Source organism: Rhinopithecus roxellana, chromosome 16, assembly GCF_007565055.1.
Source record: "Rhinopithecus roxellana isolate Shanxi Qingling chromosome 16, ASM756505v1, whole genome shotgun sequence".
In the NCBI taxonomy this organism is placed as follows: domain Eukaryota; kingdom Metazoa; phylum Chordata; class Mammalia; order Primates; family Cercopithecidae; genus Rhinopithecus; species Rhinopithecus roxellana.
Window position 1 is genome coordinate 24,671,183 of NC_044564.1, and position 17,724 is coordinate 24,688,906.

Genomic DNA, 17,724 nt, shown 5'->3' on the forward strand with positions numbered 1-17,724 from the left:
CCCAGACATGTTAGAGGATAAACTGAGGCCCAGAGAAGTGTAGGATCTTTCCAAAGGCTCACTAGGAGTTGGTGTCAGAGCCAGCAACTCTGCCTGCCTGGCCAGGCCTCTTTATGGGTGACTGGTATCTGCTGGGATCCCTTCCATCTCTCACCCTGTGGTCACATGTGCCTCTCCCAGTAGGTAAGACGTTTTTGATGGCCATGACTGGGAAGAAGTGCTACTGGCATCTAGTGAGCAGAGGCCAAGGATGCTACTAAACATCCTTCAAGAAATAATTATCTGGTACAAAATGTCAATAGTGTTAAGATTGAGAAACCCTGGGAATAGACAAGTCATTTTTCCCTTAATGGAATGAGCACAAGCCTGCGTATTTCTGGAGGTTTTGCTTCCTGAGGTACCAGCAGGTTTGAGGGAACTCATTTTCCCAGAGAAGCCTGAAAGGGGGTGGTTTGCAGAAAAAGAGGACTCTGCAGAATTGCAGGTAAGTGGTGGACACGGACTCCTGAGTTGGCCTCCCTCCAGGAAGCAGTGTGGGCCCTGCATGGACACAGTGCACTTCTGAGACTGGCGTCTCTGGCCTGTCCCACACATGGGGCTGTGGTGATTTCCAAAAGGCTTCTTCTGATCGTGGAATGTTGGGTGCATGCTTACATCCTCAGAGAAGACACTGTTCTTTCTCGTTTGTTTTTTAAAGACAGAGTCTTACCCTGTCACCCAGGCTGGAGTGCAATAGTGTGATCATGGCTCACTGCAGCCTCAAACTCCGGGGCTCAAGCAATACTCCCCGCCTCAGCCTCCCAAGTAGCTGGGACTACAGACACGCATCACCATGCCTGGCTAATTTTTTTATTTTTAGTAGAGACGAGGTCTTGCTCTGTTGCCCAGGTTGGTCTTGAACTCCTGGGCTCAAACGATCCTCCTGCCTCAACCTCCCAAAGTGCTAAGATTACAGATGTGAGCCACTACAGCCAGCCAACACTGCTCTTTTTCATTCAGGTACAGAGGGGTATCTCATGCTGAAACAGAATGTTCCCTTTTCCTCTTATTCTATCCCAGGTAAAGAAGTAACTCCCAATCCTTGTAATACTTTTCTTTGGTTTTTGTTTTCCCAGAAAGCTATAGAAAATTGCAGAACGTGTGAAAATACACATTTAACATAAAATGATTATTTACAGGGTCAAAGAACTAAAGAAAGGCATTAAGTGTTACACTTCAGTTACCAGTCAAAATCGGACATCTGGAAACTCCTCTCCAAAACGAATTCAGAGCTCCCCTGGGGTTTTGTCAGGGGACAAATGTTCTCCCAAAAAAGTCAAGCTGGGACTTCAGCAGTCACTCACAGTGGCAGCCCCTGGCTCCACAAGAGGGAAGGTCCATCCTCTGACCAGCCACTCACCCAACATTCCTCTTGCTTCTGCACCTAAGGTCTCTGGTAAAAGGGGTGACTCCAGAGGGAGTCCTTCACAAGAGTGGGTCATTCATGCTAGTCCTGTGAAAGGAACTGTGCGCTCTGGACATTTGGTCAAAAAAAAGGCAGAAGAGTCAGCACCATTGTGCTCTGAGAAAAATCGAATGGGCAACAAAACTGCCCTTGGGTGGGGAAGCAGGGCCTCAGGCCCAGAAGCCCTAGTGCGTGGTAAGGTGTCCACCAAGTGCAAGAAAGTGCAGACCGTGCAGCCAGTACAGAAGCAGCTTGTGTCGCGAGTTGAGCTCTCCTTTGGCAACGCCCACCACAGGGCTGAGTACAGTCAAGACAGCCAGAGGGGCACGCCTGCTAGGCTTGCCTCTGAAGCTTGGACAAATATCCCAACACAGCAGAAGGAGAGGGAGGAACATCTGCGTTTCTATCACCAGCAGTTCCAACAGCCACCTCTCCTCCAACAGAAGTTAAAATACCAACCACTGAAAAGGTCTTTATGCCAGTACAGGCCCCCCGAGGGTCAGCTCACGAATGAGACTCCCTCTCTGTTCCACTCTTACTCTGAAAACCATGATGGAGCCCAAGTAGAGGACCTTGATGACAGTGATTTCAGTGAAGATTCTTTTTCACACGTCTCTAGTCAGAGGGCCACAAAGCAAAGGAACACTCTGGAAAATAGTGAAGACTCATTCTTCCTGCACCAGACATGGGGGCAGGGTCCTGAGAAGCAGGTGGCAGAAAGACGGCAGAGTCTGTTTTCTAGCCCCAGGACAGGTGACAAGAAAGATCTAACTAAAAGCTGGGTGGACTCCAGGGACCCCATAAACCACAGCAGAGCAGCACTCGATCACAGCTGCAGCCCAAGGAAGGGGCCCGTGGACTGGAGCAGAGACAACTCTACTTCCTCAGGGCCTTCTCGCAGAGACAGCCTGGCAAAGAAGCCTTACTGTTCACAGGTAGATTTCATATATAGACAGGAAAGAGGTGGAGGCTCTTCCTTTGATCTCAGACAGGATGCCTCCCAAAGTGAGGTTTCTGGGCAGAATGAGGGCAACTTGCCATCCCCTGAGGAAGATGGTTTCACTTTCTCATTGTCCCACATTGCAGTTCCTGGATCCCCAGACGAAAGAGACACAGTTACCACACCTCTAAGAGAAGTAAGTGCAGACGGCCCAATCCAGGTGACCAACACTGTAAAAAACAATCATCCTGTCCCAGGAGAGGACCCTAGGGGGCAGTTAGGCACGCACGCTGAATATGCTTCTGGACTCATGGCTCCCCTCACCGTGTCCCTCCTGGAGAACCCAGAAAATGAAGGGTCTCCTCCCTTGGAGCAGCTGGTCCAGGATGGGGCTATGCACAGTCTAGTGGCAGAGGGCACAGGGGGCCCAGTTGTGGGCTACACAGTGCCATCTGGTGATCAAGAGGCAGCCTTGCCAGTGTCTTCAGCAACTGAGCACCTGTGGCTCTCATCATCTCCCCCTGATAATAAGCCTGGTGGTGATCTTCCAGCTCTGTCCCCATCACCTATCCATCAGCACCCAGCTGACAAGCTGCCTGGCAGTGAGGCAGACCTGGGAGAGGCCTGCCAGAGCAGAGAGACTGTACTTTTCTCCCACGAACATATGGGTAGTGAGCAGTATGATGCTGATGCAGAGGAGACAGGGCTGGATGGCTCCTGGGGTTTCCCAGGAAAGGCCTTCTCCACCATACATATGGGGGTACCCCATTCTGGACCTACGCTCACGCCACGAACAGGAAGTAGTGATATGACTGACCAGCTCTGGGCCCAGGAGAGAAAACATCCTACAAGGCTTGGTTGGCAGGAGTTTGGTTTGTCCACAGACCCGATCAAGTTGCCCTGCAACAATGAGAACGTCACATGGCTCAAACCCAGGCCGATCTCAAGGTGCTTAGCAAGGCCAAGTTCTCCCTTGGTTCCCAGCTGCTCTCCCAATTCTGCAGGGACACTCCATCAGCCCACCCTGGAGCAAGCACAGTAAGTTGGACACTTTCCCTAAGAGTTGAGCCCCTTTGGCACCCACCCTCCACTGCAGCTTACTGTTTTGTCATGGACAAAGAGAAGCCATGCAGGGATATGCAGATGAGCCAGTCTGCTTCTAGCTCCAACCCTCTGCTTTGGTCCCGGGCCCTACAGGAAGTAGAAATGAGAGCAGAACAGGCAATAGGCTCCATCTTGTGCCAAGTATGCCAGTTGCAGTCACAGCCTTGAGAGCCTTTCTGCAGGAAAGCTGTGGGAAATGGGCAGCTCCTGTGGAAGAGCAGCAGCACCCGGCCCTGCCCCTCAGTACCGCTGGGGAGGCAGGGGACAGCTTGGGAAGCCCCTGTCTCCCTGCCTGTATCTCGTTGGTACTCTGTAATTCCTTACCAATTCCTGAGAACAGGTGAGGGGGAGCTGGGTGTTAAGATAGCCTTGGTCAAAACCTTGACCATTTTCGGCAGAGGCAGCTGTCAGCTTAGAAATGAGATCAGCTCCAGAAAGCTACCCAGGAGAGGCTGGGAGGCCAGAAAGATCATGGTGTTCTCTCTGGTGTTCCCAGGCAGGTGGTCATCCGAGCACACCAGGAACAGCTGGATGAAATGGCTGAGCTTGGCTTCAAGGAGGAGACGCTGATGAGCCAGCTGGCTTCTAATGTAAGTAGCCCTGGCTGGACATTCACAGGCTGTTGGGAATTAGCCTGCAGCTAATTTGATGGTCATCCTTGTTTGCTGTGGCTGTGTCTGGGGAAAGGGTCTCCTGGCACACACTAACCGTGTAACTGAGGCCTCGTGCCTCCTCTTGCCACACCTTTGAGACATCTTGAGTATAGGTACAGGTGGGAGATGGTGCAACACTCACCTTTCCCAGGCTAAAATGTTTCCAGCCTCTATCCTTAGCTGCTCTGCCTTCCAAGTGGTTTGTCGGGGCCCCTCCCTGTGACTAACAGTGACCAGTCTGCTGCCTACCACACGTAGGTATTTCTACCAAATACCCTTCTGCCCTACAAAATACTCCTCTGCTTGGAAAGTGTCTCGAATGCAGAGCAGCGGGCCCTACCCTGTGCCGTAGCAACTCTCCTACATGTTCTCCGGCCGGAAGAGTGGCCTGGGTTCCGAAACTTTCCTGCTAGAGGAGGGACTAAAAAAGCAGATCTGGCAGAGCGCCAGCAAGAGCAAAAGCTGTATTCGTCCCTTGTTTCCTTCTCAGGATTTTGAAGATTTTGTGACCCAGCTGGATGAAATCATGGTTCTGAAATCCAAGTGCATCCAGAGTCTGAGGAGCCAGCTGCAGCTCTATCTCACCTGCCACGGGCCCACCGCAGCCCCTGAGGGAACAGTGGCGTCTTAGAGCCAGACCCTGTGCCGAGACGGCGGGGGCCCTGCAGGAGCCTGTGCTGGGCTCTCAGGGGCTGGAGGAGCCTCTGCCAGGTCCTCCCTGCACACACCAGAACCCACACACTGGTCCTGCCTGTGCTAGCCTCACCCCAGCCCCATGTGGCCTCAGATAGGTCCCAGCTTCTCCCTCAGTGCCAGGCCCCTGTCCCTCTTCAGTTCCATGCACAGGAACGCCTCCAAGGTTGGGCCAGGCTGAAGAACCTAATGCCTTTCCCTTGGGCCTAGAGAATGTGCTTAACTGACCCCTTGCCTGTGGGAACATATTTGGGTCTAATAACCCTGAAGATGTTTCTAAGTTTGGGGATCAGAGGATGGGGTGGTCAGTGGTAGCCTAGAGGTCAGAGGTCACAAGACAGAGAAGACAACATGCTGAGCTCAGAGGCTTCACCAGCTGAATTCTGTGCCTGACTTAGAAGACTAAACACTGGCCCAAACTCAAACATTGGTGCTAGGGGGACAGGGGTGGGGTGAGCTCTGCCCCATCAGCCCTTGGAGATTGATTTGGAGATTTAGAGGCATTTTTGAAAATGTAAATCGGACAAACCTTGACTTGATGTGTCACTAACAGCAGCAGATGTGGGACAGGCCTTATACTTACAGCTCCCTTCCCTTCCTGCAATCCAGTTTTGAGACAGAAGAGGGTGCCTGTGTCACACATCAGTTTTTCTCCTGACTTTGGTGGGGGTGAAAGGCCTCTGTACAACGCCCGATACTCTCATGCTTCCATGGCACCTCCTGGCTCCTATCTGGGACACCTCACTCGCCAGCCCCGTCATGGAATAGTCCATCTCCTAGCCTGGCCCTCATCCAGTTCACCCTGCCCAGCCACCCTGCCTCTCAGGGGTCTGTGTTGGGAACCTTGGCACAGAGTGCTCTGTTCAACAGTCTGAGGCCTCTGAAACAGAATTCACATACAAGTCTTCAGCCGAGTTCCGCCTGCTGTGTATCTTTTTAGCAGGAAGCAGCTCAGGACAGGGAAGACAAAGTAGCCTCCAAGTGCCAATTACTTTAAAGCCACCCTGGGTAAAATGGAGATTCATGAGTCACAATTTTGGCCCGAACACCCATTACTATGGAGCTTTTATTTCCTTCAGATAAAGGATAACTTTTTACGGCTTTAAAAGGAGGGCTTAATTAAAAGGCCAAGAGAAGGGTTAAATGGCTCTCTTGAGACGCTAGCAGCCTGGCCCAGCCACCTTGTCAGCCTCACAGTGCCTCACCTGGCCGCCAGGGGGCATCCTTATTGGTGCTTCCGGCCCCAGGGCACTGCGGCCTCTCCTCACATGATCACTAAAAACCTTAGAAGACCCAATCTAGCCAAAAGCTCAAGTGGGACAATGGCACGGTTTTAAGGTCAAGGACAAAAACTTTAGGAGTGAACCCTGTTCTATCACATACAACAGCATCACTGAGAGCTGGTGAGACAGTTTTAAATCCAGTCCTGCTTGTGGCAAATGATGCATAAATGCCTGCTGCTCACAGTAAAAGGGCTTCTTCCTCTTTTACTGGGTGATCCCCCTGAAGGTCCGGCCTATCCCAATTCCACAGTCAGGAAGGCCTATGTCCTTGGTCTGTGGACGGAGCTGGGTCAGGTTTAAAAAGACTCAGTCTAGACTTGCCTTTGCAAACCAAAAAACGGGACAGGTCTGAAGTGGGAAGAAAGTTCCAAAACAGAAAATGGTTAGGTCCTACTCTATCCCCAGCAAATCTAAGCAAGAAATCCCTTTATACACCACATGGCCCCCCACTCCCATAAAATAGCCTTGGTAATAAAGAAGTTATCAAACCAAGACACCGTTTAGATTTTTATTAGTAGTTCTCTCTGAAGAATCAAAATAGTTAGCAAATTATTTTAGATTCATCAAGACTGTATATCCTTTGTATTTAGATCTTTAATGATGTACAACATAATACAAAACAAACCAAAGAGACTGATTTCTATGACTAGGTGTTATTCATTGTGTCATCCTAAAGCAGTGGGCTGGAAGGGAAGCTGTTCAAGGAGAACAGAGGTGGAGTTAGTGCTGGCCGACTAAATCATGGCCTATCTGCTCACCCATTCAATGTGCTAGGAAGGGGCCAATGATTTCTTAAACTAACAACTGATTCCTAGAGCAGGGGCTCTAAAATCCTGGGTAGCAGAGGACTGTGGTCCAAACCAAGCCAAAAGAAACAGGCTGGGGTAGGGAAGTGTGGTGACTGCCTGGCAGAAAAGGCAAACTCTGGGCCCCATAGGGAAAAGTGCATTCTTTGCACCTCAGAGACATTGCAGAACCAGTGTTAACACTATGAGACTCTGTTAGGAGGGAAAAAAATAAAACCCTGGAAGAATCTTTCACTTGAACTCAACTTGATTAGAGTTCAGTCCACCAGTCTCGGGGGAAGGGGGAAGCACCTAGCTCCACAGCAGCACTGAGTCTGGCCCTCCCGCCTATCTCCCCAGCCCCTCTCAGCAACTAGGCCAGGCTTTAGCTGAGGACATAAAGACCCCAGAAAGACTAGGGTAGTCTCTCTGGAGGGCTGAGGTGGGAAGGACACTTCTCAAAATGCAAATACGTTTAATATGGAAGGAGCCAGGACAGTTCTGGGGGCACCTGCCCGAATCTTCCCCACCTCCCCAGCTCAGGGCCTAGGCTCACAGAGACTGGCGAGCACAGTCTCCACATCTAACCTTCTAACCCCCAAAAGAAAATCTGGAAGCTGCCCTTTCTCTTTCCCCACAGCTGGGCTCTGCAGGGCCTCCCAGGGATGGTGGTTCTGCGGCAGGACCTAGGCAGGGCCTGGTCTCAGCTGGCTCCTGCCCGAGCCATGAGGTCTTCCAAAGCATTGTCCTGGTCATTGTTGTGTAATAGCAAAACTTCCTTAATGTCTTTCAGCTCAAAGCCCATCTCCTTAAATTTGCTCATTAACTGAAGAAACTCCATCATCTAAGGGAGAGAAGAGAACACAGATTAAAGAAAAGGGTGGGGTCACAGCACAGCCGAGTGAAAGAGTATGTGTGTGGGGGACTGGGGGAAAGCGGAATGGATTGAGTCTCCATAAGGTCCCCTAGCAAGCAGAGGTGGGCTGTGGTGGAAGGCAACGCAGACGGGTTTGGTGACGGCCATCGACCTTCAGGAGTCAGCCCAGTCCCAGCTTACTCTTGCGACCTCTATCTGGGTCCCACCACCCACATCCATCTTCCCACCAAGGAAGGAAACTGAACCCAGACATGGCTGCTCTTCAGAGAGCAGTCTAGGCAAAAAGTCCAGCAATCTCCCTCCCTAGTCATCTAAAAGTTTGGCTTTTAGCTCAGGCCAATGTTCCCTTCCCTTCACTGGGATTCTAAAGTTTTCAACCCAGTGCTTCAACCACCAACCCAAACACAGGCCTCGGCCTGTCTGAATACTTGGGAGATTCTGCCCTTTATGTGCTTCTACCTGTAGTCACTGGCAAAGCAAAAAGGTTGTGTGTGGGCCAAGGGAAAAAACCAGGACGGACTACTTGGTCCCTCCTTTCCAGAGGGTTCCCATGAAGCGTGAAGATTCCCACCTTTTCTTCTGAACACTGGTGCATTTCCAGAGCCTCTTCCACTAAAAGAGGGTCGAAGCCCTTCTCACACAGCTGTCCATGTGCAAAGAGATAGTCAAGAATCTAAGAAAAGAAATAAGGGATTTAGCACCTACTGCTACTCTTTGCTGTACTTTCCAAGAGACCTCAACAAACTGGAGTGTGTGAAGTCTGCTCCCCGCCCCACCCAGGCCGTCAGATACTGGATAGGATTTGATTTTGTGCCTTGACTGTGTCCAACACAACAGGACCCCAGTGACTCTTTATTGAACACAGGCACAGCCTTCTAAACATGAGTAGGCATTTTCCAAAAGAATTGCTGCCACAGCTGACACACCTACCAGAATGTCAACTCCACAGCCTGGGCAGGCGGTAAGAAACAGCACAAGTCAGAAAATGTCACCAAGGTCTAACATTCCAGTACCCTATTCAACATTTTGGGCATAGATGACAGGATGAAAATTCCTAGGAGATATATGACCATACCCCAAGCCTAGCTTTGCCCCTTTTGGAGGGGCAAGGAAAGAGGGGGTAGTTGGAGAACAGCTTCAATTCTCCCAAAGCTGTCTCTTGGCCTGGGTCCTGGAATAGCTTCCAAAAGAAGTACTGCTCCCAAGGCTGCTGGCTTTCCCCAATACACGCCCCATGTCCTCGCAAACCCACAGGAAAGGAGGCTGGTGCTACAAGTCTGAGGGGCTCTAGGACAGGGGAGGACACTACTCCAGCTCCACAGGTCTGAGCCTGCCCTCCTGGCTGATCAACCACTTACCTGCTCAATATTCTCTCCTTTCTTCTTCATGGCTCTGAGGACACACTCATACGAGTAGCCCATGTTGACCACCGTCTCCACACACTGCCGCTCACTGGGGGACAGCATCTGCAGTTCAGAATAGGCCTGGGGACAGCTGGGCATGTTGGGCACTTGTGACACTGAGAAATTAGGAGGGGTGACCTAGTAGTGGAGAAACAAGAAGATCAAGGCAAGAAGACCTGGGCCCCCAAATAAGTCACTGAGGCAGCCTAGTCCAGGGGTTGGCATTTCTGACACTATTCAAGCCCCAAGACAAGCGGTCGAGTTGGAAGAAACTGCCAGGTTGCTGGCCTGACATCCTGAAAAGGAACAAAGAGAGGAGGGAGTGCCAGCTGAGAGGGAAAAAGTTGGGAGGTCATCTGCAGCTAAGGCTGTCCTGCTCAGCCCTCGTCCCACCTTGGTGATCGAGAAAGCACTACACCACCACAGGCCATTGCGTGCCCAAATCTCCAGGGCGTGAGTTGAAGAAAGAAGTTGTGGCTGCCCCCAGGACTTATGTCCAAGCTGGCTGCAATGATTTCTCTCCAGAATTGTCCCTTTCCCAGGCTGAAGTATCAGTTCTGAGGGGTCATTCTGCACTTCAAATACTCCCACTTTGGAGCTAATCTATCCCAAAGTCTCTACTCTTGGGCAGAGGCTGTGAGTGTGGTTCCCATGCATGGACAGTTCAGGAACCCAAGGTTTTGAGGGGACTCCACACCTTTGCCCTACATCATGTACTTTGCTTCATTTCCTGCCAAAGCTGCCATCCTACAGCGCCGGGACAGAAGGCATACTAGCCACACCGGGCTGGATCCCACAGACTGAATCTCAACTCTAGGGACCCTCCCACCAGCTACAGGCAGCCTGCTTCCTGCCACTAGAACTTACTAACCCCAATCTGATAGGTGTACAGAGTCCCGTGATTAACTGCCCCACTACTTCTGATCACAAATCAGGCCCAAGGCACGAAGACACCACACTCCCAGGCCAAAGGATCCATCCACCATAGGAACAAGGTCATAAGCCCTTTTACAGCTTGGCGCAGGTCTCAAGATTACCAGGGAAGATGTTTCAAATTTTTTTTTTATTTTCTTGCTTTATTCGGGGGGAGGGGGTCATGGTTAGGTGGTAGGAAGCCCTCTGTCCTAGAAGCAAGTTCGAAATTATACAGATATAATCAGATGCTCTCCTCAAAGTCTGCTGGGGAAAGCCAGGACGGCTATAGGCCTCAGAGCCCATTCTGTTTGTGCTTAACCATCTCACCCACAGCACACTCAGCAGCCCAAGCACAGGGCTGTCATTAGGTTACAAGAGTCACAATAAGGCACAGGGATTGGATCACACCAATCTAGCCACTTGGCAGGTCTAAGATTGTGTCTCCCTCTTTAGAGACAGGCTTTAACCTGGGCTAAAGAATACCAACAGCCACAGAGTAATGCCAGCTCTCACATGACGTTCCCCAGCCAGGAAGGAGTCAGGACTATTCTTCAACTGCCTGCCCTTCTCATAATGCCTCCTGAATGGCTGGTGGGATGCGAGCATACACCCAGAATACTGCACATTACAAATGTCAATAAAATCGTACCTAGCTGGGCACGGTGGCTCACACCTGTAATCCCAGCACTCTGGGAGGCCGAGGCAGGTGAATCACGAGGTCAGGAGTTCGAGACCAACCTGGCCAACATAGTGAAACCCCATCTCTAACAAAAATAGAAAAATTAGCCCGGTGTGGTGGCATGTGCCTACAGTCCCAGCTACTGGGGAGGCTGAGGTGGGAAAATCGCTTGAACCCGGGAGGCGGAGGCTGCAGTGAGCTGAGACCATGCCATTGCACTCCAGCCTGGGTGACAGAGTGAGACTCCGTCTAAAGAAAAAAAAAAAATCACATCTATTTTAAACATACATGCAGTACTCACACCCTACTGATGGAAATGTTATTTGGTAATCTTTAGGTAAACATGGCATAAATCCAGAAAACTATTCAGATTCTTTGATCCAGTTGCCTCTTTATAGGAAACCAGTCTAAAGAAATAATAATAATGCAAACCAATATTTATGTATAGGAATATATCCATCTCAACATCATTTGTAATAAATATTAGGGTCAACCTACCAAATATCCAGCGCAGGGTGTTAGGTTAGCAAATAATGAACATATGACTGTTAATTATTTAAAGCATCTGAATTAAGTGAAAAAACAGCGGGTGAGGTGGCTCATACCTGTAATCCCAGCACTTTGGGGGGCCAAGGTGGGCAGATCACCTGAGGTCGGGAGTTCAAGACCAGCCTGACCAACAGGGAGAAACCCCATCTCTACTAAAAATACAAAATGAGCCGAGCGTGGTGGTGCATTCCTGTAATCCCAGCTACTTGGGAGGCTGAGGTAGGGGGATCGCTTGAACCCAGAAGGTGGAGGTCTCGGCCAAGATTGTACCACTGCACTCCAGCCTGGGTGACAGAGCGAGACACCATCTCTAAATAAATAAATAAATAAATAAAAATAAGATATATTTACTAGTTGTACATGCTCTACAATTATAGCTATACGTTTTTAAAAGATGCATGAGATATTAAATGACTGATTTTAAATGGATGATTTTAAAGAATCATCTATCCTAATACAGGATACTTTCCTTAACCAGGGACAAAGTAAGATGTCACCTTCATATAAATGTTTTATGAATCAAAAAGACAATAGGCTAATTCAGCAGACCCCAAACAGACAGACAAGATTTGAAAGGATCCCTCATCAAAATTGTGTTTAGTTTCTCCAGTTAGTCACCAAATTTATTTACTCCAAGGTACCATTTTCAAATATATATAATGCTCTTAGGAGTAATATAGATATGACTTTTTAAACACTATTATCTGCATTCATGGTAGCCATGTGTCATTATTTTTTCAATAAAAGAATAGTAAAATTTAGTTCCTGGAGGGGCAAAGGTGGACTCTGGCATAAAAAGGGATTTTCATACTCGATGACTGAAGTGCTCCATATTTGTAACCAAGTAGAACTAGACAAAAATGAGGAATTATTGTGAAATCTTTCCAAATTAAATATGAGTGAGGGAAAGTAAGTTTGTGAGAGGAGACAACTATTAGTGCTCCAGCTTCTGAAGAGTCTGAGCATGCTCTCAGGCCTCAGAAGGTGGCAGTCCTTTCTATACCTATGCAGCCCTCAAGCATAACCTCAAGACAGCTTCTACCAAGTCTTTCCATACACCTCCTTTTCCCACTGCTAATGTGTGCACAACTCAACAGGCACACTGCCACCTGCGGTCCCACAGAGCTTTGGGCACGCTGCTGGCAAAGTACTTACCACATTACATTAATGTGAGCTTGCAGAAGTCAGTTACCATGTCATGCCCATTTCTAAATCCCCCAGGGCTTGGCTCTTGACTTTACACTTACTGGTCTTCATCAACAGTTGTGGAATAAATTGAAGTCCATTAGAATTTTCAAAGGGAGAATTTCATTTAACACACTAAAATGATCAAATGTCTTTACCATCTCTTCTTCCCAAAAGCCCACTAAAATGATCACAAACTAAGGCCAGGCACAATGGCTCATGCCTATAATCCCAGCACTTTGGGAGACTGAGGAAGAAGGACTGCTTAAGCTGAGGATTTCAAGACCAGCCTGGACAACACAGTTAAGACCCATCTCTACAAAAAACAAAAAGTTAGCCAGGTGTGGTGGCACATGCCTGTAGTCCCAGCTACTCAAGAAGGCTGAGGCAGGAGAATCACTTGAGCCCAGGAGGTCAAGGCTGCAGTGAGCCGCGATTGCAGAGTAAGACCCTGTCTCAAAAAAATAAATAAAAATTTTGGGGCCGGGCGCAGTGGCTCAAGCCTGTAATCCCCAGCACTTTGGGAGGCCGAGGCAGGTGGATCACGAGGTCAGGAGATCGAGACCATCCTGGCTAACATGGTGAAACCCCGTCTCTACTAAAAATACAAAAAACTGGCCGGGCGAGGTGGCAGGCGCCTATAGTCCCAGCTACTCGGAGGCTGAGGCGGGAGAATGGCGTGAACCCAGGAGGCGGAGCTTGCAGTGAGCCGAGATTGCGCCACTGCACTCCAGCCCGGGCGACAAAGCGAGACTCTGTCTCGAAAAAAAAAATAAAAATAAAAATAAATACATAAATAAATAAAAATTTTAAAATAAAGAATTAAAACTGTATTCATCTTTAAAGCAATAAAAGGAAAGGCGGTAGCAGTGGACAATATATTTCTTCTTTTTAAATAAAAAAACAAAGACAAGGTCTCACTATGCTGCCCAGGCTGGCCTTGAAGTCCTGGGCTCAAGCAATCCTCCCACCTTGGCCTCCCAAAATGCTGGGATTACAAGTGTGATATATTTCAATGAAATTTTAGAATGTGGAAAGATAATGAAGGGATGTTAATTGCCAGCAATGAAGTTATAAAGTAAGTAAGTAGGAAAGGGGAGAGTCAGTCTATCAACTCATTAGGACCCCTAAGAGGGGCTCAGACTCTGGAAGCACCAGGTAATACTGGGATAAGGCACAGATACACAGTCAGTGATCAGAGCAGTAAAGCCCTCGGTGAAACATTCCCTATTCATCCCCACCCTGTGCAGGAGGCAGAAGGTATAGTCTCCAGAAAATGGGAACCAGAGACCAAAAAGGACTAAGCACCAGGCACAGTGTGGGGCAGAGTCAAGTGAAAGAACTTAAACAAGGATTAAGTAAAAGCAACACACCAGCTCCCCAACATTAGTCCTCAGCCAGAATTCTCTGGAAAAACCCTCACTTCCAAGCCCTTCATATGTTTACGTTTTGGGGACTTCCCCGGCAAAACCAGTTAACTTTCAACCTATAGTGAAGCTTAATGATCAGCAAGCACACCTCTGACACACAAACTTTGTGACTGTTATTTTTTTAATGCCTCATACATACACATGAATAGAAAGCCAAAGCCACCAGCATGAAAACACCAAACCAAAAGAGGGAATAGAAAAAGCACTTGGAAATTTAAAATATGATAAAGTAAAAACTGTATTCAAAAGGTAGTAAGATATAGGCTGGGCATGGTGGCTCACGCCTGTAATCCCAACACTTTGGGAGGCTGAGGCAGAAGGATCACTTGAGCCCAGGAGTTCAAGACCAGCCTGGGCAAAGAATGAGACCCCCATCTCTACAAAAATTAGCTGGGCGTGGTGGTGCACACCTGTAGTCCCAGACAGGAGGCTGAGGCAGTAAGCTGCACTCCAGCCTAGGGGACAAAAATCTCATCTCTTAAAAATAATCACCTACTCTCAGGTTCAGGGGGAAAAATTAATTAATTAAATAAAATAAAAGGTTGTAAGATTTAGTTTTTTTCGGTTTTTTTTTTTTTTTTTTGGTTTTTTGAAGTTGTAAGTTAAGGATATGTCCCAGAAAGTAAAACATAAACAAGATCTGCACTCCCATGTTTGTTGCAGCACTGTTCACAACAGCCAAGATTTGGAAGCAACCTAAGTGTCCATCAAGAGATGAATGGATAGGCCAGGTGCGGTGGCTCACACCTGTAATCCCAGCACTTTGGGAGGCTGAGGCAGATGGATCACCTGAGGTCAGGAGTTTGAGACCAGCCTGACCAAGATGATGAAACCCCGTCTGTACTAAAAATACAACAATTAGCCGGGTGTGGTGGCGCACGCCTGTAATCCCAGCTACTTGGGAGGCTGAGGCAGGAGAATCACTTGAACCCGGGAGGCAGAGGTTGCTTTGAGCCAAGACCATGCCATTGCACTCCAGTCTGGACAACAAGAGCAAAACTCTGTCTCCAAAAAAAAAAAAGGATGAACGGATAAAAAAAAAAAACGTGGTGCTCATACACAGTGGAGTACCCATTCAGCCATGGAAAAGAACGAGATCCTGTCATTTGCAACAACATGGATGGAACTGGAGATCATTAAGTGAAATAAGCCAGGAACTGAAAGACAAACATCACACGTTCTCACTTATGTGTGTGATCTAAAAATCAGAGCAATTGAACTCATGGACATAGATACTAGAAGGATGGTTACCACAGAGGCTGGGAAGGGTAGTGGGTGGCTGGTGGTTAATAGGTACAAAAAAAATAGAAAGAATGGCTGTGCACAGTGACTCACACCTATAATCCCAGTATTTGGGGCAGGTGGATCACGAGGTCAGGAGTTCAAGACCAGCCTGGCCAAGATGGTGAAACCCTGTCTCTACCAAAAATACAAAAATTAGCTGCGCATGGTGGCAGACACCTGTAATCCTTGCTGCTCTGGAGGTTGAGGCAGAGAACTGCTTGAACCCAGGAGGCAGAGGTTGCAGTGAGCCAAAATCATGCCACTGCACTCCAGCCTGGGTGACACAGCGAGACTCCATCAAAAAAAAAAAAAAAAACAAACAAAGAAAAAATAGAATAAGATCTACTATTTGATAAGACAACAGGGTGATTATAGTCAATAATATTTAATTGGCCAGCCACTGTGGCTCACACCTGTAATCCCAGCACTTTGGGAGGCTGAGGCGGGTGGATCACTTGAGTACAGGAGTTCGAGACCAGCCTGGCCAACATGGTGAAACCCTATATCTGCTAAAAATACAAAAATTAGCCGAGCATGATAGCACGTGCCTGTAATCCCAGCTACTCGGCAGGCTGCAAGAGGCAGGAGAATCACCCAAACCTGGGAGGTGGAGGTTGCAGTGAGCCAAGATCACACTACTGCACTCCAGCAGTAGCTGGAGTTCATTTATAATAATAAATAAATATTTATTTATTTATTATTATTATTAAATAAATAATATTTAATAGTACATTTAAAAACAACTAAAAGAATATAAATGGGCCAGGCATGGTGGCTCATGCCGGTAATCCCAGCACTTTGGGAAGCCGAGGCAGGTGGATCATGAGGTCAAGAGATTGAGACCATCCTGGCCAACATGGTGAAACCCCATCTCTACTAAAAATACAAAAATTAGCTGGGCATGGTTTCGCACACCTGTAGTCCCAGCTACTCAGGAGACTGAGGCAGAAGAATCGCTTGAACCTGGGAGGCAGAGGTTGCAGTGAGCTGAGATTGTGCCACTGCACTCTAGCCTGGCGACAGAGCAAGACTCTGTCTCAAAAAAAAAAATAAAAGAAAGAAAGAAAAAAGAAAAAAAAAAAAGAAAAGAAAAAGAGAAAGAAAAAGAAAAACCACAGAACTCGTCAGGCACGGTGGCTCACACCTGTAATTCCAATATTTTTGGGAGGCCGAGGCAGGTGCATCACTTGAGGTCAGGAGTTCGAAACCAGCCTGGCCAATATGGTGAAACCTGTCTCTACCAAAAATACAAAAATTTACTGGGCATGGTGGCACGTGCCTGTAATCCCAGCTACTCAGGAGGCTGAGGTGGGAGAATCGCTCGAACCCGGGAGGCGGAGGTTGCAATGAGTCGAGATCGCAACACTGCACTCCAGCCTGTGCGACAGAGTTAGAATCCGTCTCAAAAAAAAAGAGAAACACTCCAGCTCTGTTTATACCTGCAGGTGGAAGGCAGCGAATTCTCAAGCCAACAAGAAGCAGGCCTCTTCCCATCCTGAGATGAACAGGCCAGAAAGAAACTCCCACACTCAGGCTGGTCAAAGAATGACAAGTGTTCTAGTTTGAGAAAGAGCTCTGCTGTTAGTTTATTGGCTTTGATCTCTAAATGGTTAATCTAACTTTAAATGAGAGGAAGAAAGTGTTGGCCAAGGACCCCTGATCTTTTCCAGGGAGCTTTTAATTTCTCTAAAGCATACAAAATACCATGAAAAGGAAGAAGTACAGTGCTGACCAGAGTTCAACAACTGACCAAAAGGAATTAGAATGAAGTCCACTCCAAGCCCAATAATGGTGTTCGGCACTCTATCAAGTTTACCTGGGCCAAGGTTTATGGAAGTTTACAAGCAGCTATGGGCTCTCTGACAAAAGCAGCATTCCCACAGACTATCATTGACCAAGAATGCTATTACTGGGACTTGTAAAGCAGGCCAAGATTTCATATCTATTTACCAGCTAATAGCAGGCTTGTTATGGTCTCTGACAGATATCCCACCAATACACTCAGGCACCTTTTTGGCTCTAAGTAGTCTCTTGATGTGCTTTTACATTAAAAAAAATTCTGTAACCTGGCCGGGCACAGTGGCTCACACCTATAAGCCCAGGAATTTGGGAGGTGGAGGCAGGTGGATCAACTAAGGTTCGGAGTTCGAGACCACCCTGGGCAACATGGTAAAACCCTGTCTCTACTAAAAACACAAAAATTAGCTGAGTGTGGTGGCATATGCCTGTAGTCCCAGCCACTCGGGAGGCTGAGGCAGGAGAATTGCTTGAACCTGAGAGGTGGAGGTTGCAGTGAGCCGAGATGGTGCCACTGCACTCCAGCCTGGACAACAGAGCAAGACTCTGTTTCAAAAAAAAAAAAAAAAAAAAGAAAGAAAGAAATCTGTAAGCTGGTATAGCAAAAGGTTCTTGACTTCTATGATTTCTATTCTAGAATGCAATAATGTGTTGTTCTGTACTGCCAGGCTTGGTGGCTCACACCTGTAATCCCAGCACTTTG

At 48.1% G+C, this 17,724-nt stretch overlaps 2 protein-coding genes across 6 annotated transcripts in view; one reads left to right on the plus strand and one right to left on the minus strand.

Moving 5' to 3' along the window:
• The window catches only part of KIF24 (kinesin family member 24), a 75,994-nt gene extending 69,240 nt beyond the window's left edge, over positions 1 to 6,754 (plus strand). Inside the window, exons 11-13 of the mRNA XM_010385766.2 lie at positions 1,179 to 3,422; positions 3,985 to 4,078; positions 4,632 to 6,754. Coding sequence (XP_010384068.1) covers positions 1,179 to 3,422; positions 3,985 to 4,078; positions 4,632 to 4,772 — 2,479 coding nt within the window. The 3' untranslated portion in view covers positions 4,773 to 6,754. The remainder of the gene's footprint in view (positions 1 to 1,178; positions 3,423 to 3,984; positions 4,079 to 4,631) is intronic.
• The window catches only part of UBAP1 (ubiquitin associated protein 1), a 75,571-nt gene continuing 64,459 nt past the window's right edge, over positions 6,613 to 17,724 (minus strand). For all 5 annotated transcript variants that reach the window (XM_010385768.2, XM_030919345.1, XM_010385769.2 and 2 more), the window contains 3 exons: positions 9,138 to 9,320; positions 8,351 to 8,452; positions 6,613 to 7,746 (listed from right to left, as the gene is read on the minus strand). In XM_010385768.2, the coding sequence (XP_010384070.1) occupies positions 7,606 to 7,746; positions 8,351 to 8,452; positions 9,138 to 9,320 (426 nt within the window). In that variant the 3' untranslated portion in view covers positions 6,613 to 7,605. The remainder of the gene's footprint in view (positions 7,747 to 8,350; positions 8,453 to 9,137; positions 9,321 to 17,724) is intronic.